The sequence below is a fragment of the Panthera uncia genome (assembly GCF_023721935.1).
Source record: "Panthera uncia isolate 11264 chromosome C1 unlocalized genomic scaffold, Puncia_PCG_1.0 HiC_scaffold_3, whole genome shotgun sequence".
In the NCBI taxonomy this organism is placed as follows: Eukaryota; Metazoa; Chordata; class Mammalia; order Carnivora; family Felidae; genus Panthera; species Panthera uncia.
In genome coordinates, this window is record NW_026057584.1 from 62396961 (window position 1) to 62421800 (window position 24840).

Sequence of the window (24840 nt, forward strand, 5' to 3'; positions counted from 1 at the left end):
TATTATTCAATCACAAAAAATAATGAAATCTTACCATTTGCCACAGCATTGATGGAGCTAGAGAGTATAATGCTAAGTGAAATAGTCAGAGAAAGACAAATACCATATGATCTATCTTGTATATGGAATATAAGAAACAAAACAAATGAGCAAAGGAAAAAAAAAAAAGAGAGAGAGACAAACCAAGAAACAGACTGTTAACCAGGGAAACAAACAGGTGGTTACCAGAAGGGAGGTGAGTGGGGGGATGGCTGAAATAGGTAATGGAGATTAAAAAGTAAAAAACAAAACAAAACAAAAAAACTCTTAGGAGAACAACTCTCCTAAACCAATCAGAAACCTACAGCAGAAAGGAAAGAATTGACTAAAATACAGAAGAAACAATATATTTATCTGTAGACAGAGGAGCAGGCTTTTCACTGGTTATTAATTATTATCCCATCTCATGCCCTTTAGCGTATTGCTTCTTAAAACATAAGCCGTGATAAATTCTTACAATTGTGGTTATGTATGGATGAGCTCTAGTGGACCTTTGTTATATGGGCTGGATTAGGTTAAACAGGATCGAACAGCTCTTTGGGTCGAGAAACTCTACGTTCATTTACTGCATTGTGCTCTTAGTAAATCTCATGACCTAAACCCATTGTCTTCTCATCCTCCATTTTTGCATTCTCTTTATCTGTAATATCTTTTATTGAGAATAAGGAAAATAATATTATTTCTATTATGAGCAGTATAAACTACTGGATCTTTAAGGTTAAATTTGGTCATTATTGACAATAACTCAAAACTTTTTATTTTTCTTTACAGCACCATTGTAATATGTATTATGCAGCTTGAACAAATCACTTGTAAAATACTTTCTTTCTGTTTTTCTATTAAACAGTTAAATTACAAATGTACGATTGTACTTCCAAGTCAATTAGACTTAAATTTTTTTTCATTTCAAAATAGCTTAGAAGATTTTATTCTATATGTTTTTATATTTAGCAATACTTTTATTTTTGCATGATAATATATGAAAAGTTTTAAAGCTAATTTGTATTCCACATATAGAATTTTTAAGTGTCATAAAATACATATTAACTTATGCTTTTTATAGTCTGTAGCCTATGATGTTAATTTTTTGTTACATTAGTTGTTAATGATTTTGCTAAAATATTTATAAATGTTATATAAATATAATTCATAATGATTCAAATAGGATGTATTATTATGAATTAGCACTATATGATAGATCATACCAAGGGTAAACAGCATGTATTTGAAATTCAAATTTATAAATCTATTGTGGAAGATTTTAAACATTTATAAAACTAGAGACATTAGTATAATGAACTCCCATGTACCCATCATCCAGCTTCAACAACTACCAACATAAAGCAGTCTTGTTTTATCTAGGTCACCTCCCATTTTCTCCCTACCCCTCAGTATAGTTTAAATTGTATCATTTCATCTGTAAATACTTTAGTATGTATTTCTGAGAGATGAACTCTCTTTTAAAAATATATATAATCGCTGGGTACCTGAGTGGCTTAGTTGGTTAAATGTCCAACTCTTGATCTCAGCTCAGGTCTTGATCTCAGGGTTGTGAGTTTAAGCCTTATGTTGGGCTTCATGCTGGGCATGAAGCCTATTTAATAAAAAAAAAAAAAGTGAAAAATAAGAGTAAAAAAATTGAAATCTAGGTATAATCATTAATAAAAATATATATAATCACAATAGCATCATCACTATGAAAAATAAATAATAATTCCTTAATATCACCTAATACCTGGTCTGTGTTCAGATTTGCTTGATTGCTCTATAAAGGTCTTTTTATAGACAATTTGTTTAAGTCAGTATCCAAACAAGATTCACACATTATATTTGGTTGCTTTGTCTCAAGTGTCTCTCTCTCATTTTGTGAGTAAGCATTAGATTGAAGAATATCATCATATTACAATAATCAGAAGTGTACAGCTTGATGAATTTTCACATACTGATCACTTCTGTGTAATATTACCAAGATCATAAATAGAACATCACTAGTTGCCCAGAAGTTCCCTTCATGTTTTCTCCAGGCACATCCCCCTACCATGAGGATAACTGTTATGTTGACTTTTATTTATTATTTTAAATGTTTATTTATTTATTTTGAGAGAGAGAGAGAGAGAAAGGTAGAGAGAGGGAGAGAGAGAATCCCAAGCAGGCTGTGATGTCAGTGCAGAGCCCAATGCGGAGATTGATCTAACAAACCAAGATCATGACCTGACCCAGAAGAGTTGGACTCCCAACTGGCTGAGCCACCCAGGCGTCCCTGTCTTGACTTTTAATACCATAAATTGGTTTTGTTTTTATAGGAATGGAAGCCTATAGTATATTCTCTTATGTCTAGTTCAGTTTGCTTAATATGCTTTAGAGTCCCTCATGATGTTGCATGATTCAGTCATTTGTTCTTTTTTTATTGCTGTGTAGTATTTCATGAATATGTACAATTTATCTGTTGTACTTTTGATAAATATTTAGATTGTTTGCAGTTTTTTACTCTTACATATTGTGCTGCTGTGGACTTTCTTCTGCTTGTCTTAGTGAAGTCAGAGCCTTGTTTTTTTTGTTTTTTTTTTTTCTCAAGAGTCTTAAAATCTGTAACAACTCTTCTTTCCTCTCTTTTGTCTTGCTATTCACTTGTTGAAGAAATAGGATTATTTTTCCTATAGAAAAATTCTGGAGTTTTTTACAGCATGGTTGTAGCAGTGGTTGTTTTGTTACTATTCAACCTTGTGTTGAAATTGTTCTGTCACCTCAAAAAATTAATAAGTGATTCAAATAATTTTGTGATTTTTCCCTTTTAAAAATATTCCAAAGGTATCTGACTTTTTAATTGTTACTTTTATAATAATAAATAATCAACATTTTAGAAACATTGCTTTTATATTCATAATGTGTTAGTATATTAGTACTTTTGATTACTTTTTATTTTATAACTGTGTATCATGTTTTAAGTGAAAGTAAATAGTAATGATATCCTTTGTATATTTCTTTTCATAGGTTTGATATTAATATGCTATCAAAATTTTCCTTTTGCCTAGCAAATCAACATTTATATTTCAGTCCATTAATGGGAAAAATAGCTGATATTGTACACAGGAAACTGGAAACCATAGAGGACTTAAGGTAAATTTATTTTAGGTAAATATGTGGTTGGAGAGGTTCTGGGCTTTGGATGCATATACACTTAGATTGCCACTTCTTACCTATGTGACTTTAATCTCTTGAAACTTTAGTATCCTTATCTATAAAATAGTACTACTGGGGCACCTGGGTGGCTTAGTCAGCTAAGTGTCTGACTTCGGCTCAGGTCACGATCTTGTGGTTTGTGAGTTCGAGCCCTGTGTTGAACTCTGTGCTGACAGCTTAGAGCCTGGAGCCTGCTTCAGCCTGCCTCTCCCCCGCTCACCCTCTGTCTCTCTCTCAAAAATAAATAAACATTTAAAAAATTAAAAAAAAAATAGTACTACCTTGCATCTACTTTGCAATGTTGCTGTGGGAAAGTATAAACATGATATTGTTTACACATGTAAAGTGTAACATGATATTGTTGAGATCTGTGAAAGATTTGAGATTTTACTTTACTTGCAAGCTAACAAGTTTGCCTGCCCTCAATGATCTCATTTAACCTTAATTACCTTCCCAAAGACCCTGTCTCCAAATATAGTTACATTGGAGGTTAGGACTTTAATATATGGAGCTTAGGGGAGGACACAGTTCAGTCTATAGCATACATCAGTGTCCATAGCAGCATTAGTTCGAATAGTCAAAAGGTAGAAATAACCTAAATGTCCATTTGATTGATGAATGGACAGTCAAAATGTGGTATATACCTACAATGGGATATTATTTAGCCTTAAAAAGGAAGGAAATTCTGACACATGCTACAACATGGATGACATTATATTGAGTGAAATAAGCCAGACACAAGAGGACAAATATTATGATTCCACTTATATGAACTCCTAAAGTAGTCAAATTCATAAAAATAGAAAGTAGAATGGTTATTGCTAAGGGCTGGCGGGGGTGAAGAATTGAGAGTTACTGTTCAAATGGCCAAGGAGTTTTAGTTTCAGAAGATGAAAAAGTCCTATAGGTAGGTGGTGGTAATAGTTGCATAACAATGTGAAAATATTTATTATCACTGAATGGTATGATTAAAAATGTTTAGAATGGTAGGGGCACCTGGCTGGTTCAGTTGGTTAAGTGTCCAACTTCGGCTCAGCTCATGATCTCACCGTTTGTGGGTTCGAGCCCCACGTTGGGTTCTGTGCTGACAGCTCAGAGCCGGGAGCCTGTTTTGGATTCTGTGTCTCCCTCTCTCTCTGCCTCTCCTGTGCTTGTGCTCTGTCTCTCTCTCTCTCTCAAAAATAAACATTAAAATAATGGTGGTATATTTTACACCATTACAGTGGTATATTTTATGCTCTCTCTGTTTTCACGCCCATACACCAAGGTAGCTTGTAAAAGCCGAGACAATTAAAATCAGTGTAAATTTTTTTAAGTGTAAAAAATTCCTATAGACTCCATTGAGAATCTAGTCAAATCTTGGGACATTTCCCTACTCCAAACTACAATTACAAATAAATATACAGTTTTAAAAAATCATTTCAGGGGGTTTTATGGTTAAGTGAAATAGCAATGATAGGTTACTAATTAATGTTAGCATTAAACATTTGAGTAGGGAAGCCAGAGATTGTACAACTGAGTTTTTTAATTTAATATAAAAATTTTTATTTAAGTTTGTTTATATTAGAGAGAGAGAGACAGAGAGAGTGAATGGGGGAAGGGCAGAGGGAGAGGGAGAGGGAGAATCCCAAACCGGCTCCACACTGTCAGCATATAGCCCATTGTGGGGCTTGAACTCACCAACCGTGAGATCATGACTAGAACCAAAACCAAGAGTCGGATGCTTAATGGACTGAGCCACCTAGGCGCCTCACAACTGGGTTTTTAAAATATATTTTATTGAAAATGTTGAAGAAATTTGGAAACAAAAATAAATGTAAATAATTTCCCTATAATTTCCTCCTAATGATTGAGATATTTTTATATTTACATTTTTATGTCTTTTCTGTAGATGTTTTCTAATGATCATCCCCAAACATTTGTTATATGTATTTTACATTTTGCATTCCTTATGCATTTTGGTGCATTATGATGCTTTATATTTGTAGTTTTCTGATTTTTTTTTTTTTTTAAATCAGCTCCACACCCAGCATAGAGCCCAATGTGGGGCTTGAACTCATGACCCTGAGATCAAGACCTGAGCTGAGATCAAGAGCTTGGATGCTTAACTGACTGAGCCACTCAGGCTCAGTTTTTGTATTGTGTAACACCTGCGTTTTGAAAGCAGGAACTTCACCTTTGTAATTTTGATGTCTTCCTTAATACCTGGAGGAGTTATGTTCCTTAAAAGTATTTTTTGGTGAAGAAATATTAAATGCTGCCTGAAGTTCAGTACTTACTGTCATATATTACTATCTGTCTAGCATGAGGCATTAAAAAATATGAAATAATTTATTAGTAAGAGACATTTTGCCAAGATTTTTTTTTAGTAAGATAACAGATATGCAGAGAAAGGGGCAACAAAGCGAAGTCTACTTCCAAAAATATAAAATGAGACTTTTAATGGTGCATTCATAGGCAATTGGTCCAAAGTGATTTCTGAGTGAATTTCACTGAAATATTTTCCTTCAAGGCAGTTATCTATAGAATGAGATATTACACACACTCAACAAAAGATATTATTTTGATGTATTTTTTGTTTGTTTTAAATCTAAAGGCATTTAATTACTAGATGTGTGTTCAAGTCCCATAAGTAAAGGAAAAATTTTGTGGTATAAAACCTGTAATATTTTAACTAGTTCTCTTCCATATCTAATCATTTAGTCTTAGAATTGTTTTTTATTGTTAAATAACGTAAAAATCTTTGCATTTGTTTCCTTTTTAGGTCCTTGTCTGTATTGATGGTCAACATATCTTCTTTAATATCACAACGTTTTCAAGACCAATTAGTGAACAAAACAGAACATCTTTTTGATACCATAGATTCTTCCCAGGTCAACGTTGCAAGAAGAATAGTAAAATTTCTTCGAAATATTAAATATAGTTATTACCCACTATTAGAAAGGTGTAATACGGTATTTTTAAGCAATATGAACCACCTTGATTTGGACTCCATCAGTAAAATACTTAGTCTATACCACTCTCTACAGTTTCATAGTTTTGAATTTATTAAAATGGCTAAAAAGAGGCTAACTGAAATGATTTCTCTGTTCAATCACCCTCATAGCTTTGTAAAACTGTTTGTAGCATTGGGACCCATGGCAGGACCTGAAGAAAAGGAACAGTAAGTTTGGCTAAAAGTGCTTTATTTTTCTTGTTGAGACTCTATGGGGCCTTGCAAGCTTAGACCTCCTTGCAGTTCTAGAAGGCACAGATGTCACCCCCATGCAGTCCTGGAAGGGAGAATAATCTCTTATGTCTGCTCCTTGATGCTTTCTCTGAATGTTCTAATTTACATCTCTACTGCTAAATTCTACTGCTAGTCTACTGCTAAATTCTGAGAAAGGGCCAACGACTTCCTGGTGGTGGCGAACACAAAGGATGAGGGAGATGGATATTCTCTGTGGAGAATGCCGCTTAAGTGCTTTTATTCTCCCTTCCTGGGCTATTTGATAGGCTTTACACACAGGTATAAGACTCTCCCACCCCCAGTATAGGGTGTGGAATATTCAGAATTATATTAGTGCTAACAATGGACCATTCTGTGCTTTGTGATCCTCACATTTGTCATCAAAGGCATTTCTTCAGCACCTTGGTAAGTGTTCCCTTGTTAGGTTGGAGTGAATTTTATCTATCTCCTATCTTTAAAAAATGTCCAGTTTTGCCTGACACTTATGTAGATAGGACTATTTCAGATATAAAGATGAGCAAACATTAAGTTAATGAATGATTACTAGGTATGAGCCAAGAGATAAGTATGATTAGTAGGTTCAGTTAAGCAGGGGTTCCAGGAGTTGCATAATAGAGGTATCTGCATCATTATTACTCTGTTAGCAAAGGACACACAGGGAGAGTTTTAATTTTAAGAGTCTTGTGAATTATATGAAGACATTTAAGACATTTTAAGAGACTGTATGAAGATGGGAACAAGATGGTTACTTAAAAAGCTTTTATTGGAATTTTATTTTTTAATTATTTATTTTTGGTCACTAAGTACTGTTGGAATCTCATATTCTAAAGCAGTACAGAAGTTGAATTTAACTAGGTCCCTGCCTTCAAGCAGTTTATATTCCAATTGGAAGGATAGAAATGTATGTATAATTGAATTGCATAAATACCATGACACTGCAATATAGTTATGAATAAGTACTCAAATTAGTGATATAGATAGTAGACAGGAAAATGAGAGAAAAATATAGACAATAAATGACTGGGCAAAGCTTTGAGGAGAAGCTGGATTTGAAAATGTTTGATAAGGTTGATGAAAAGGATGGTGTAGAGCTATCCAATATGAATAGTTCTAAATTATTCTAAAAGATACAGTTATATATAGATAGTTGTATTAGTGTACATTTTTGGATGGTTTCAAAATGGATCATCTTTGTAAATTTTCAGTTTATAATGTCACAGCAAGTATTTAGTAGGTAAGATTTCTGTTAATATGCAGGTATATTGACTTCCTGATCAGATCTTACTCAATTTAGAATAATTGGGATATTGTTAGAATGCCAATTTTTAGTTCTTTAGCTCTATAGTCCTGAATTTCACTGAATTATTGTATTTTATAATCATTATAACTTTATCTTATTTGAAAATCAATTTAAAAACCTTTTGTCTGTATTTTTTAAGAGACAGTTTAAGATTAGATTGTACTGAAGCCTAATTCCTTTGATGAAAACAGTATATTTTTCTTTATTCAATTATATTTATATTATACCCTATTAGGTGGGGAGAAAATTGGAATTATATATAGAATTCAGTTTTTGTTTCTATTTCTTTTTATTACCTCAGAACTGTTATTTAAAAAAAAAAAAAACCGAAACTTTCATAGGCTAATCATCAGTTATTCAACGTAAAAGTATTTTTCTTTTCTTCTAGACTTAAATCAACTATATTATTAATGTCAGAGGAGCTTACCAGCCAGCAAGCCTTGGCAGTGATGGGAGCAATGGAAGAGATGGAAAGCAGAAATTCACATCTGAATAAAAAGTAGTCTTTCCTGAAATTCATGGCCTTATCTTTAGTTGTCATTCATAAGTAACTTTTTTTTTTGAGGATGCCTTATATTTTTTTCTATAATTTAGCTGTTGGTTTTGAAGAAATAAGGAATTAACACTTAGAGCATTGTTTATTAAATAGCTTGTTTTTTAAGGTAGGGATTTTTAAATTGTCTATAGTATTTTTCGCTTCATTTGCTGCTATTGTTATTCTCAAGCCAGAACATTTTAGTCTTGGAAAGTGGAGGGCACCTACGTGAACTTGATTTGTTTCATACCACAGTTGTTACCTTGAAATCATACCTCCATATATTGTCTTTCTTTTACTTGAAATTTAAGAAGAATAAAAATACATAGTTCAGATATATACTTAATGTTTTATTATCAATTATATGTTCCTTTTTAAAGTATTCCTTATGCCCCATTTCTTGGTGCATTTCTCATGGTTTTTAATCAGTTCCATTAGAGGGCCAGTGGATTTAAGGAAGAAAATTAAATCAGTTTTGCTAATTATTAGTAAATCCTGATAAAGATTTCTTTTGGGGGAAGATGTGGAATTTGATGGCTGTTTTCTGAGTTGTTTTTTATTTAGAAAGTGAAACTTTATGCTTTTCCCTCCTATTATTATTTTTTAAATATTTATTTATTTATTTTGAGAGAGAGTGAGAGAGAGAAAGAGAGAGAGAGAATTCTCACACAAGTGGGGGAAAGGGCAGAGAGAGAGGGAGTCAGTGTAGAGCCGGCGTGGGGCTCAAACTCACGAACCACGACATCATGACTAGAGCCCAAATCAAGTCAGATGCTTAACTGAGCAATCAAGGCGCCCTCCTCCTCTTACTATTAATAATTAAATATTATTTCATTCACACTTCATTGATAGCTTTTATATCATTCTAGTTTGTTGTTTACATTTCTGTCACCTTCTTGAGACAGCTGTTCAAGAACAGAAAACCTGGGGCGCCTGGGTGGCTCAGTCGGTTAAGCGTCCGACTTCGGCTCAGGTCATGACCTCACGGTCCATGGGTTCGAGCCCCGCGTTGGGCTCTGTGCTGACAGCTCAGAGCCTGGAGCCTGTTTTGGATTCTGTGTCTCCCTCTTTCTCTGACCCTCCCCTGTTCATGCTCTCTCTCTGTCTCAAAAATAAATAAATGTTAAAAAAAAAAAATTAAAAAAAAAAAAGAACAGAAAACCTTATTTTATTCATTGCTCTAAAGCAGTGTATGTCTGGCATGAAAGAGCTCCTCAGTAAATGTTTAATAAATAAGTGAATGAATTTTTAATATATTTTATCATTCTTTTTAGAATTGCTTCAATTCTGCATAAACATTTGGATAACTATAAACCAATAGAGTTATTGAAGATAACTCGAGCACTGGTTTTTCTCCATTTTCAAAATAAAGAGCTTTTTGTGAAACTCAGAGAATTACTGCATAGGTAAGGTTAAAATCAAAGTGTTTATTTATTTTATAATCTAGACTCAACATCTGTTTTGCTTGATTACGTAGAGAGTTGGAACTTTTGGAGGCAGAATTAAGTGGCTTATTATTTAAAATGTTAACACACTTGTCTCCTCCAATACCCATTTTGCAAGTGCTCATGCTTGGTATATTTTGAAGTGAAGCCAGTAGGGCGAGGAGTTCCCTAGGGCATGAATAACAGCAAAAGCCAAGGCATTTTCCTTTCATGCAGGTATAGAATAACTACAAAAAATTGGAGCTGCCCAACAAGGCAAAACTCCATTTGGGAGCATTCATATTTAGGGGCCTTCAGTCTGCTTACTTGCCTATTTTAAGGCATGTTAGATTGTCTTAAGACATATTAAATTTTTTAATTTCTAATTTTTAAAATAAGATATTAAGAATAATATTACTTACAAAAGCATTTTTGTATATAATTTAACATTTTCTGCTTTTCTATGGATATAACATTTGTATTTCAACTAGGAAGTTAGTCAGTTTTCCATTGATGTTTATGGAAATGGAGCCAAAATGGAGTTTTCCATTAAAATTTTTTAATTTTAATGATCAGAATAATGTCTTGAGTGAAACTAAAGCTAGATTAATCTTTTTCTCCTCCATTTTTCTATACTAGTTTGATTTAGTTTGATTCCTGGAAGACCAGACATGGGATTCTATGCGATTAATCAAAAGACTGGCACGTAGTTCAAAATGATTTTTATTATAATATAGGTATATGCTGTTAAGGTTAAGAAGGATTTGAACTAAAGAATAAGAGGTGGCACTTTATCAGGTGAAAATTTAGCTTAATAGGTATGTTAGTAGAAAGTTCACTCTTTTCTTGAAGAAATAACTTCCTTCTTATCAAGGTATTAATATGCAGGATTATTGTTTCCTCACCCTCTTCACGTATAGCATGGACTTTTATTAACCTCTGAATGAAGAATTTTATGTTCTAAATTATCATAAACTGACCCAGGGACATGGTTTATTTGGTCTGCACAATGTTTTTTAAAAAGTTAAATTATAGAATACTGTTTGCCTCTAGGTATGTTAACAGAAAAGTAAGAGCAGAAGTGGGATCATACAAGGGGATTCCACTTTACCTGTGATGTTTTATTTCCTTTATAGAATGACTTGAAGCAAATATGACAATGTTAAAATTTAGTAACTCTGAGTAGGGATGGCCCTTATATGTCTCTGTAATTTAAAATTTTATCCAAACCCTAATTGGGAGATGTTGTATGAAAATCATAGGTGCTCACTTTCCCCTATTTCAGTGCAAGCAATATTAAGTAGATGTTAGAAGGAACACAATTTAATTGAACTATTCACATAGATGTTTATATAAATAGCTCCTGAAACCATTCAGAGAACACAGGGAATTGATTTACTAGAATAATGTTGGTTTTTGGTGGCTTTTTTTTTTTTTTTTTTTTACTATATTGAAATGTAATGTACATTTCTCCTCATTACTCTGCTTCCCCTGTCTCCCAGATTAACTGCTACACTTAGTTCTAACTGCATGGATTAGTTTTGCCTATTTTGTGTCTGGCGTCTTTTGGCTCAATATTATGTTTATGAGATTTACCCATGTTTTTGTTGTATGGTATTCTCTTTGTAAGAATATAACAAAAATATTTTTATTCATTCTATAGGTGGTGGATATTTTGTTTCCAGTTTTTGGCTATTATGAATAGTGCTGTTATGAATATCCTCATACATATCTTTTAGTAGATATATGTATGCACTTCTGTAGATATTTACCAAGGATTGTAATTGTTGGTTCATAGATTAAATATATGTTCATCCTCAGTAGATCCTGGTAAATGGTTTTCTAGAGTATCTGTACCAGTTTATATTCCCACCAGCAGAATGTGAGCATTCCTATTCCACGTCCCTGCCAACACTTGTATATTTTTATTTTCTAATTTTAGCCATACTGGTGGGTATGTGGTGATATTGTAAGTGAACACACATGCACATGTAAGTTTTGGAATTTGAGGAACTATTTCCAGGAAAAACATCAAGTGGAGGTTGAAGAGATTGTATCTGTTGGGAGTTTACTTTTAGACAAGTATCACAAGTTGGCAAATATTGAGAGTTCTATCTCCTAGGTCAATTCTGCAGACAGATAAAGTTTTTCCCTTTACATAAAAGGGTGTATTTAATTTTTGTGGCTCTAAGAATAAAATACTCATTTAGTACTAATTGAGTACCTACTTTGTGTCAGGCACTGGGCCAAACATTGTATAACAATTATTTTGGAAATTTTGGAAAATAGAAAAAAGTATAAAGAAGAAAATAAAAATCATTCCTAAACTCATTCATCCACCGACAACAGTTTGTGATATATATACATTTGTGATAATACTTACATATGTGTGTATAAAATTTTTTTTCCCTCCACTATAGATGCTGGCGAGGATGTGGAGAAACGGGAACCCTCTTGCACTGTTGGTGGGAATGCAAATTGGTGCAGCCACTCTGGAAAACAGTGTGGAGGTTCCTCAGAAAATTAAAAATAGACCTACCCTATGACCCAGCAATAGCACTGCTGGGAATTTACCCAAGGGATACAGGAGTACTGATGCATAGGGGCACTTGTACCCCAATGTTTATAGCAGCACTCTCAACAATAGCCAAGTTATGGAAAGAGCCTAAATGTCCATCAACTGATGAATGGATAAAGAAATTGTGGTTTATATACACAATGGAGTACTACATGGCAATGAGAAAGAACGAAATATGGCCCTTTGTAGCAACGTGGATGGAACTGGAGAGTGTGATGCTAAGTGAAATAAGTCATACAGAGAAAGACAGATACCATATGTTTTCACTCTTATGTGGATCCTGAGAAACTTAACAGAAACCCATGGGGGAGGGGAAAAAAAAAAAAAGAGGTTAGAGTGGGAGAGAGCCAAAGCATAAGAGACTGTTAAAAACTGAGAAGAAACTGAGGGTTGATGGGGGGTGGGAGGGAGGGGAGGGTGGGTGATGGGTATTGAGGAGGGCACCTTTTGGGATGAGCACTGGGTGTTGTATGGAAACCAATTTGACAATAAATTTCATATATTGAAAAAAAATTTTTTTGTCCCTCCTAGTTGAGATTAGTTTTGTATTTCCCCCCCCTTAACCTTACCCACTTAGCATTTTCTCACATCATTTAGAACTATTTGTAAATCTTTTTAATGACTGGATATTACCCATCATATGACTGTATCATAATTCACTTAAGTGTTCCCTCATTGAATATTTAGTTTTTAAATTTTAGCCATGTAAAAATATGATGAATTAACATAACACAAATGTTTGCTAGCATCTTATTTTTCTTTCATAATCCTATATATTTAAAAAATTAAAAAATTTTTAATGTTTATTTATTATTGAGAGAGAGAGTGAGAGAGACAGAGAATGAATAGGGGAGGGGCAGAGAGAGAGGGAGACACATAATCCAAAGCAGGCTTCAGGCTCTGAGCTGTCAGCCCAGAGCCCGATGCAGGGCTCGAACCCATGAACTGTGAGATCATGACTCAAGCCGAAGTTGGATGCTTAACCAACTGAGCCACCCAGGAGGCCCAAAATAGGTTCACATTTGCCCACATTTTAGTTTATTTTCTTAGTCTAGTTTCCTAGACAGGAATTGACCATGTCAAATGATATTGTTGCTTTTTAGGTTTAAAATGCCTGTGTTGATGCACCCTTTCTAGCATTGACTATTATGATTATTTTAATGTGCTAATTTAATATTTTAAAAAGTAGCTCAACAACTTTGCTTTAATTTAGATTTGATTTTTTCTTCTAGTACATCTAAGCCAAAAGAGTCTTTAAAAGTTCTCAGTTTTTTATTTGCAATTTAACAATTGCTATGCTGGTGGCAAGACTCTTACTTTGGGGGTGAGACTGTTATCATGGGAATTTGGGGAAAAAGGAGTAGAAAATGGGGTCACTTGTATGTTCTGTGTCTTCTGTTTTTTTAAGGTTGGACTTCCTATATAGCAGAAGTGGAAAGGGAACTAGTGTTACCGAGTGATCACAGTATGGCAGGGCCTGTGCTAGGTCATACCAGCTCCTGACAGGTCAGACCAAACTTTGAGCCCCAAATCTGTCACGAGCAACAGCACTGGAAACATTGTTCTGACACTGATCTTTGGTTTGCTAGGGACTATGGTTTCATTTTTGCGTAAAATATTTGGGATGTGGCTTAGAAAATCTTAGGACTTCTCTTAGTAATCCTTTGTGGACCTGTCATCTTTGATTTTATCTAACCCTTCTTAAACTAACTTGTATTTTAAACCTACCACATCTATTAATTATAATAATAATTATATATTCAGACTTTAAATATATTTCATTATTGTTGCTGATTTATTAATTTTGTTCTTTTCATTTTCTCCCCCTTCCTTTATAGTTATTTGAAAATTAGTGTTATACCTAGTGAGATTTCCATCCTGGTCTATGCCCTTTCCATTCTTCCATCTCCTTACCTAGATGAAGTGGAGATATCTCGAATCGAAGCAGTTTTACCACAATGTGACCTGACTGACCTGAATAGTTTCGCCACATCTGTTTTAAGATGGATTCATTATGATCGCACATATCTGGATAATACTACTGGGAAACAGCTGAAACTACTTCAAAAACTAGATCACTATGGTCTTCAGAGACTACAGAAATGCACCAATTTGAATCTGTTATGGGAAGAACTTAAATCTTTAAAAGGAGACTGGTTTGCTGAGTCACTTCTTGAAGAAACAGTTGCTACTTTACACCGTTTGATGGATGAAATTAATTACAAAAATGTGGCTGAGATTGCATCTTTTCTTTCTAGAACTAACTACCTCAGTACTTTGCTACTTGATAGGATAGCTTCGGTGGTCCTTCAGCAGACTGAAAAGGTGAAATTGAGTTTTATGTAGTTGTCGGTTTCTAAAAGAATAAGTGTTTATCGTAAGTACTTTGAGAACTTAATTGGAATTTGAAGTTTAAAAATTAAATTCTAGTGTCTGGTGCCACAGTTTGTTCTTCCTCTAAAGTTTCTTCCTCCAGCAGTATAGATCTGGGGAGATTAGCAGTCATCTTTTGGTTCACTACAATGTTTTTAGGATCTGTAGTCAACTTTCATTGTCTAGAAGGAAATACTTAATAGTAGTTGTATTAGGAAATGGAGTATGAATGATTTTTATTTTCTTTTTATTTTCCATAATCCTGTAATATTACTTTTACTAAGAACGACTCCATTCAAAAGCCCAAATGTGAAAAATGAGAAAAATATAAGCTGTACACTGACTTGTGTATTCCTAAATTGTCAGTGTGGTTTCTTACAGATTTGTTTCTGGAACTTACTTGTAAAATGTTGCTTTTTGGATTATGTGAGAAGAAGCTCACTTATTAAAATCTCTTGTATATATCAGATAAGGCTTTTTTACTTACGAGACAATATTTCTCCCTAATTAAAATAAAAATCTATTGTACTTGGCAGTCATTAAGTTTTGGATGAATGAGTGAATAATGAAATTAAAAAATGAATCAATGAAAGAAAAATAAATGCTAATGATTATAAACTAATTAGCTTCCTTAATTACATTATATGATGAGTCTCTATAATGCGCTGAAAGGATGGAAATTAGTGATACTATTTCCTATTCATTTTAATGACTAATGAATCCTGGAATAGGTTTTACACCTAACAAAATTAATTTGCATTTTATCTGATTAATTTTTTCCACGTTGATACTAGAGTTACTAGAAACTAGTGGTAGGATTAAGTAGATTATAGCAGGGTGGAAAAATTAATAAGTAGTGCTGCATTTATCATTTTACTGTAGGCATGTTCATTTAACTCTCAGCATGTTAGAAAAAGATTTCTACCCAAAATAATAATTAGATTAAAATTTTGTTTTACTGAAGTTTAAACTATAACATTTTGTTGTGTTTATACAGATCCACCCTTTTGCGATCCTTCCTATTATTCTTCCATTTAGCATCTTGAACTATGATCCACCTCAAAGTGATGAATTTTTTGGAATTTGCGTTCAACACCTTAATTCTTACTTAAGTAGGTATATTGTTTGGCAGTACATTGAGTAAGTAGGTTGGAGGATACCATTGCCATTGTGGTAAGAGATATCCTTCATTTAAGGGGTAACCATAACAGCCATGAGTTCTAGACCTAAAAAAAAGTTTGTACCCATTTTTGAAGCATTTTTATTATGAAAAAATGTCAAACTTGAAAAAATGGAAAGAATCAAAGAGCCCTTATATACTCATGGGCAGATTCAGTAATTGTTAACATTTTATCATATTTGCTTTATTGTTTGTTTCTCTTGCTCTCTTACTTTTTGCAGAGCTATTTCACAGTAAGTTGTAAGTGTTGTTACCCTTTACCCCTAATTGCTTCGGCATATACCTCCTAAGAATAATGACCTCTTCACCACAATACTGTTATCACACCTAAGAAAATGAGTAGTTCCTAATATCTAATACACAGCCCATGGTTCCCCAAATACTCTTCAGAGTGGTTATTTTGGACCCAGGATCTAATCAAGGACCACCTATTGCATTAGGATGATACCTCTTTAGTCTCTTATAATCTAGATATTCTGTTTTTTTTTCCATTCTCTTGTCATTGACCGATACTATGATATGAGAACTATGTCTGATACTACTTTGTCTGCTAATAGATAAGTAAAATGGGTTGTTGTGATATGTATATATTTAGTCATGAATGGGCGTATGCCCGTGTGGAATTCATATACACCCTTTTTTAGTAACAGAATTATGTGTAGAAAGAGGAGACCTGAATCTGAGACCTAGAGTGTGCTCTCCCAGTTGTTCAGTCTTGTGTCAATCAGAAGGAAATGAAAGCATATCCTTTTTTTTTTTTTTTTTAAATAAAATGTTTAAGAGAAGAAAGGTTGAGAAATACAGCTTTGAATTTTTAAGACTTACTAAGAGAATGTTTGGAAAATTCATGGGAGCTTTTATAAGTAAAATTTTAAATAATGGTATGATAATTTTCTTTATTTTGAATAAATATAATTTTGACAGGTTACTATTCACCTCATTTATGACTTGATTTTGATTTATTAAATAGACTCAGCAAAGAAATCCAGAAGAAAAGATTTAACATCTTTGTTGTCCTTTCTAAGAATATTGCTGTCAATAGGGACCCCTTCCTTCTCATCAGAAATGTCTCTTGGATGAGGCAAATCAGCTAAATAACCTTAGTCTTGTACTCTGGGACATGTGTCATGCTGTTGGGGGACAGGAAAGGGAGAACTGCTATATGAAATCTGAGCTTCACATGTGTCTACACTCAGCCTGGATATTTGAGATCCCTACACAGCAGCACAGAATAGTAGTCTAGCCTCCACTTGCTGCTAACTGTGTGACTTTAGGCAAGTCATTTAACTTCTCTGTGCCTCTGTATACTTATTTACAAAGAGGAGGTAATAATTGTTCCTGCCGTATACTGAAGTGAGATTTCAGTGAGTTAATATATATGTAAAGTTGGAATGACACCTAACACATTCTCTTTTTTTTAAGTTTATTTATGTATTTTGAGAGAGAGAGAAAGAGAGTGCACACACGAGCAGAGGAGAGGCAGAGAGCAGGGCAGAGAAAAAGGGAGGAGCCTAATGTGAGGCTTGATCTTATGACTGCAAGATCATGACCTGAGCAGTTATCTAGAGTCAGTGGCTCAACCAACCCAGCCACCCAGGCGCTGGGATACCTAACACATTCTGAACAATATTATATTGTTACCAATTTATGAAGACTAGGACCAGTTTTTACATACACCATTGACCTTTTGTTTTGAATTCTTTCTCCTTTCAAAGCAATTTAAAACACTTTTTATGGAAGTGAAATAATAATACAGGAACATTTACATATCCTTAGCATGTAGTATGAATTTATACAAATTGAATCACCCAAGGAATCCGATCCAGGTGAAGAAACAGAGTATTACCACAGTATCCTTCTCTCCTGTCCCCCTTTCCTACTCTATTCCCACCCAGATGTAAGCACTTCACCACTATCCTGTCTTATTAACAGTATAGATGAGTTTTGTCAAGGCTGTGTTTGTATTTAAAAAAGGCTGTGTTTGTATTATTTTTTAAAAACTTGGTTTGAACTGAATAAAGTGTGTACTTATGTATATGTGAAGTGGCTGTACATTATGAATTTTTTAATGGTAATTTTGTTTTAGGTGTACTGGATCCTCTCATGTTAGTGTTTCTTGGTTTCTCTTTGGCCACACTTGAATATTTTCCAGAAGATCTGCTGCAGGCTATTTTTAACATTAAATTCTTAGCCAAAATGGATTCTCAACTTGAACGTATGTATCTATATTTTATCAAATTATTACTTGTGCTTTTAGCCAGGTTTCAACTCTCCCTCTACTGAAGCACTCGAATGTTAATATATGTTTTTCTGTTTATAAAAGTATTTCCTGCTTCTTGTAGAAAATTTGGAAAACATAGAGAAGTATAAAAACGAAAGTAAGAGATTACTCATCATCTTTTGCCAAGTGAAACTACCCCTTTAAATAATGTTTTGGAGTGTATCTTTTTTTTCTGTCTGTCTCCTGTTCTTGTGTGTGTGTTTATATATCTATCTGTATTTTAAAACAAAATTTGGATTATTTATATATCACTTTTGTATGTTGCCTATGGTCATTGAACTATATTTTGAACATTTCTGCATGCCATTAAGTATTTTTTGATGTCATGATTTTTTTAGTGTCTATATAATCTGCCATGATGTGAATGTGATAGCATTTGTTATCATGTAGGTTGTTTCCAATTCTTCATTATTATAAATACTGAGTGTTATATATGAATCACTGACCTCATCTTTGTTTCTTTAGGATTGGTTCCTAATGTGAAATATTAGGTCAATGAAAATTCTTTGGTTGTATTTTTAAAAATGTAGTTCTAATGTTTGTGAGTAGTGAAAATGACATAGGAGTTGTTCCTAATCAAACCATTGAATAATTAAAAAATATAAAGCATGTGTGTGCAAATGAGATGATTTTATAATATGAGACTAAAAGTACTAACAAATAATGGGAATAAATGAATGTGAAAAACCTGTTAAAATCCATTAATATTTTATTTTTGTTTTCAGTTTTATGTTCATCTTTAAGTATGAGGGTCCAATTACGTCTTATGGAGTTAAATAGAGCTGTCTGCTTGGAGTGCCCTGAGTATCAGATTCCATGGTTTCATGACCGCTTCTGCCAACAACAGTATAATAAAGGTTTGAGTTTTCTTTGGGTCAGACAGCAAAGTTTAATTCCAAAGTAAACTTTAGGTAGTACCTTGCTAAGCCTAACCATGACACCAGAGTTTCTGTGAGTGCCATGACCTATTTAGTAGAACCGTTTTGTAGGTGAGATTTGTGTTATAAGAATTTCTTAATATTTAGGACACTAATCCTCTTTTGGTAGAAAATACAGAACTTACATTGTTCTGAATTTAATATCATTGCATATGGTATTATACTGAAGCTCTTGTTGAAAATACTAATCTTTGTTTTTTGGTTTGCAGAATTGGGATGATTTTTATTAAAAAATGGATTAACCTATTTTAAGTGAAGTAATTATTTTTATTTTCATAAAGATACTGGCAGCGTGAATGGAGCACAACAGCAGATTTATAAAATGTTAGCAGAGGTATTAGGAGGAGTCAATTATGTAAAAGCTTCGGTTCTTACACCTTATTACCATAAAATAGGTAAGTATTTGGCAGGTTACTAGGTACTTTCAGAAGACTAAACTAATTTTTTTTTTATAAAAGTTTGTTTGTTTATTTATTTATTTATTTATTTATTTTTATCACTCTAAGACCACTTTTTTATTTTATAATTATTTTTTTTAATATGAAATTAATTGTCAAATTGGTTTCCATACAACACCCAGTGCTCATCCCAACAGGTGCCCTCCTCAATGCCCATCACCCACCCTCCCCTCCCTCCCACCCCCCATCAACCCTCAGTTTGTTCTCAGTTTTTAAGAGTCTCTTATGGTTTGGCTGTCTCCCTCTCTAACCTTTTTTTTTCCTTCCCGTCCCCCATGGTCTTCTGTTAAGTTTCTCAGGATCCACATAAGAGTGAAAACATATGGTATCTGTCTTTCTCTGTATGACTTATTTCACTTAGCATAACACTCTCCCGTTCCATCCACGTTGCTACAAAGGCCAGATTTCATTCTTTCTCATTGTCAAGTAGTATTCCATTGTATATATAAACTACAATTTCTTTATCCATTCATCAGTTGATGGACATTTAGGCTCTTTCCATAATTTGGCTATTGTTGAAAGTGCTGCTATAAACATTGGGGTACAAGTGCCCCTATGCATCAGCACTCCTGTATCCCTTGAGTAAATTCCTAGCAGTGCTGTTGCTGGGTCATAGGGTAGATCTATTTTTAAAAGTATTTTTTTTTAATTTATTTATTATTTATTTTTGAGAAACAGAGTATGAGCAGGGGAGGGGCAGAGAGAGAGGGAGAATCGCAAGCAGGCTGCACGCTATAGGCACAGAGCCCCACGCGGGGCTCGAACTCACAAGCTGTGAGATCATAAACCAAAATCAAGAGTTGGACGCTTAACCAACTGAGCCACCCAGGTGCCCCAGAAGACTGAACTAATTAAAGTAGAATTGTCTCATCAAATGGAGATTTCCAAACAGACTGAAATAGAAGAGTACAGTGATTTCTCAAGTTCCCATGGTCCAGCTTTGATAACCGTCAGCATTTTGCTGTTTTTCAAAAAAAATTTTTTACTTATATTTTACTAATTGTAAGTAAAACCCAGGGGCTCCTGGGTGGCTCAATCCATTAAGTGTCTGGCTTCGGCTGAGGTCATGACCTCACGGTCTGTGAGTTTGAGCCCCACATCAGGCTCTGTGCTGACAGCTCAGAGTGTGGACCCTGCTTTGGATTCTGTGTTTCCCCCTCTCTCTGCCCCTCCCCCACTCATGCTCTCTACCCCCCCCTCCCAAAGTAAATAAACATTAAAAAATATTTTTAAAAAATTCTAAGTAAATCCCAGGCTCAGATTCACTGAACATTCCTAGATCTTCAAAAGTTCTTTTCCTCTCCACTAAGTACCCTGAAACAATTTCATTGTTTTAAGTTCATCATAAAAACTAAGTTGGATTATCAACCTGGATGAAGATTTCCATAGGTACATATGATCAACTCTAACCTGGTTAACCTTGTTTCTCAGTGGTCTAGTTGTATAAGGCATTCTGATTTCATCATGGATGACATAAAGTTGGTTGGCCAGCTGATAAATTGGGTGGCAACATAAGATTTTTTTTTTTTAATAGCTAAATTCAGGGCACCTGGGTGGCTCGGTTGGTTAGGTGTCTGACTCTTGATCTCCACTCAGGTCATGATCTTTCAGTTCGTGAATTTGAGTCCCACATTGGGCTCTGCACTGATGGCATGGAGCCTGCTTGGGATTCTGTCTCTTCCTCTCTCTCTGCTCCTCACCTACTTGTGTGCTCTCTCTCTCTCTCTCTCTCTCAAAATAAATAAATAAACTTTAAAAAATAGCTAAATTCAAATGTGGACTTAAAGGAAAAGATGAGGTTTTAAGAGGATTAACATAAACTTTATAAAATTTAGGATTAGAAAACTTCTGCATACATACAGGATGTTATAAAGTATTAAAAGCTTGATATAAACTAATACTTAAATGGTTACCAAAAGTCAAATACTGTTTTAAACTATGTTATTAAGAATAACAAGAAAGTTAGTAGTCCCACTGTATTCTGGCCTTCAGACATATCTTAGTATTATATTCTTCTTTTGAGCGTTACATTTTGTGAGAGTGACAAATAGGGCCTGGAAACAAAGGATCTAGAAATCATGTCTTACAACTAGAGAGGACAGGAACTGCACAGATTCCAGTCCCTGAGCAAGTTCCTAAACCTCCGAACTTTATTAGTTTCTTCATCTGTAAATGGGGATGATAATGCCCACTTAATAGGATTACCTGACATATTGCATGAAAAGCATTTAGCACTGTCCTTGGAACATAGTGAGTGCTCAATAAATTTTATTTAACAAAGAAGCTAGGAATGTTTAATCTGAAAACTGGAAGAGTTATGGTGGGCATAACATAATGTTTTAAGGATTGCTTTGTGAAAGAAGAAGTGGATATTTATCTCAAGAATAAAAATACGGGAAAAAAAGGAATATTTTACGTCAATGTAAGAGTTTTATGAAAGATTTGTCAAAAAATGAAATAATGGTCTGCCTTGTGAAGAAGAAATGTTTGGGCAGAAATGGGTGATCAGATGGTGTGTGTGTGTGTGTGTGTGGGTGTGTGTGTGTGGTTTTTGTATTCAGCCGAAGGCTGAACCCAATAGTCATTAATACCCTCATCTTGTACTACAAAACACGTATTCTCAGTTGTTTGGTTTTATGTTAGTCAGGATTATATTTGGCTATGAGTGTCAAAAATCCACAAATAATAGGAACTTAAAGTTATTTCCTTCTCCTGTATGTGGAACTGGCATCCAAGGCTGGGATGCCAGCTCCGTGAACATTAAAGTTCAGGATCCTTTTATTTTATTATAATTTATAACCTCAACATGTAGCTTCCTCTTTTTGGTCCAAAATGACTCCTTCTACTTTAGCCAACACATCTATAATCTGAGCAGAAGGGAGAGGGAAGGAAAGGGAAGGGTGTCCCTTAAGTACCGTTCCTTGAAGTTGCATATACTGTTTGGGGGGTGGTGCAGAGAGAGAGAAAGGGAGAGCATGAGCAGGAGAGGGATAGAGAGAAAGGGAGAGAGAGAATCCCAAGCAAGGTTCATACTGCCAACATGTGGAGTCTGACGCGGGACTCTAGCCCACAAACTGTGAGACCATACCTGAGCCGAAATCAAGAGTTGGACGCTTAGCCAACTGAACCACCCAGGCGCCTCTGCACATACCGCTTTTAATTATACCCCATGGCCACACTTGGCTATGCGTAAGTTAAGAAAATGTGGTTTTTATTCCGGGTTATCATGTACTCAGCTAATTCTATTATTAAAAATGAATGGAAGTATTAGGTATTGGGGGACGACCTACACCCTGTGACAGGGTTGTTTTAAAAGATTGACATAGATCTTCCTTGGCTTACCATGGGGTTATATCCCAGGAGACCCATTTTACATTGGAAATATTGTGAGTCAAAAATGCATTTAATACATGTAACATGCTGAACATCACAGTTTAGCTTAGTTTACCTAAAATGTGCTCAGAACACTTACATTAGCCTACAGTTGGGCAAAAACATCTATCACAAGCCTGTTTTACAGTAAGGTATTGAATATCTCATATAATTTATTGAATACTGTACTGAAAGTGAAAAACAGAATGGTCCTAACTGTGTCAGTTGTCAGTCCTCACTATTGCTGCCCAGCATCAAAAGAGATTATTGTAGTGCATGTTAGCCCACGCAGGATCCAAATTAAAAATCTGAAGTATAGTTTCTATTGAATGCTTATCACTTTTGTACCATTGTAAAGTTGAAAACTCACAGATTGGGGACTGTGTCTGCATACTCCTGTTAATCTGCACTGTTTAAAATATATGTGTATTTTGGGGCACCTGAGTGGCTCAGTCGGTTAAGCATCTAACTCTTGATTTTTCTTGATGGTTTGTGATATCGAGCCCTGCGTCGGGCTCTGCACTGACAGGAGCCTGCTTGGGATTCTCTCCCTGTCTCTCTGCACCCTCCCTCCGCCCCCATTTTACTCTCTTTCTCCCTCTCTCTCAAAATAAATAAACATTACAAAAATTATATATTTCTATGTTTTAAAATATACTCCTGGGGCACCTGGGTGGCTCAGTCTGTTGAGCGGCCGACTTTGGCTTAGGTCATGATCTCAAGGTCCGTGAGTTCGAGCCCCGCGTCGGGCTCTGTGCTGACAGCTCGGAGCCTGGAGCCTGTTTCAGATTCTGTGTCTCCCTCTCTCTGACTCTCCCCCATTCGTGCTCTGTCTCTCTCTGTCTCAAAAATAAATAAACATTAAAAAAATTAAAAAAAATATATACTCCTGTAAAAATAATGCGCTAAAGGAAGGAAATGCACTAAAGTATGAATGTGAAAATGGTGGGTAACTCCATCTCATAATTTAAAATTATTGAGCACCAGCTTTGTGACAGGCACTGTGACTGGCTCTTCATTCCTGTTACTGCATTTTATTATTTTTGTTAATGTTTCTTTCTGATTAGAGTCACATCTATGTAAAACATTTGGAAAATACAGAAAAGAAAAAAGTAAAAAAAAATCATGTATTACAAATCATGCATAACATGTAATTAGTACTGAAACCAGGATTACTATATCCCATTGTATTTCCAACTCATGTTTGTACTTCCTGCTGTCAAGAGGCTTATTTTTATGTGAAAATGTATATAAATCATTAAAATAAGGTTTAACTGGTAATATTTGTGTATATGGATATGGCATAATTAAGACAGTATAATAGTATGATTAATAACTGTGGATTGGAAGCATTGCTTAGGGTTTTAAAAACCCATATTAAAATTTTTTTTTTAATGTTTATTTATTTTTGAAGGAGAGAGAGACAAAGTGTGAATGGGGGACAGGCAGAGAGAGAGGAGAAGCAGAACCCGAAGCAAGCTCCAGGCTCTGAGCTGTCAGCACTGAGTTTGGCACGGGGCTTGAAGTCACCAGCCATGAGATCATGACCTGAGCTAAAGTCAGATGCCCAACCGACTGAGCCACCCCGGTGCCCCCCAAAAAGACACACATTTTTACGAGACCAGTGCTCTAACCCCTGAGCTACGGAGCCTCAAGACACACATTTTTTAAAAAATTACAGGGGCGCCTGAGTGGCTCAGTCGGTTGAGCGTCCGACTTCGGCTCAGGTCATGATCTCATAGTCTGTGAGTTCGAGCCCTGCGTCAGGCTCTGTGCTGACAGCTCAGAGCCTGGAGCCTGTTTTAGTCTGTGTCTCCCTCTCTCTCTGCCCCTCCCCCGTTCATGCTCTGTCTCTCCCTGTCTCAAAAATAAATAAAATGTTAAAAAAAAATTACAAAAAAAAAATTACAAAATATATACTTAAAAAACCCAGAAAGTACAGATAACAAAAAA

General features: G+C 34.8%; 1 protein-coding gene across 3 annotated transcripts in view; it reads left to right on the forward strand.

The window, feature by feature from the left end:
* FASTKD1 (FAST kinase domains 1) overlaps positions 1 to 24840 on the forward strand; it is a 47641-nt gene that overhangs the window by 17999 nt on the left and 4802 nt on the right. For all 3 annotated transcript variants that reach the window (XM_049616054.1, XM_049616055.1, XM_049616052.1), the window contains 9 exons: positions 3031 to 3156; positions 5984 to 6382; positions 8137 to 8247; positions 9558 to 9689; positions 14124 to 14610; positions 15656 to 15770; positions 17925 to 18053; positions 18845 to 18976; positions 19339 to 19452. In XM_049616054.1, the coding sequence (XP_049472011.1) occupies positions 3044 to 3156; positions 5984 to 6382; positions 8137 to 8247; positions 9558 to 9689; positions 14124 to 14610; positions 15656 to 15770; positions 17925 to 18053; positions 18845 to 18976; positions 19339 to 19452 (1732 nt within the window). In that variant the 5' untranslated portion in view covers positions 3031 to 3043. The remainder of the gene's footprint in view (positions 1 to 3030; positions 3157 to 5983; positions 6383 to 8136; positions 8248 to 9557; positions 9690 to 14123; positions 14611 to 15655; positions 15771 to 17924; positions 18054 to 18844; positions 18977 to 19338; positions 19453 to 24840) is intronic.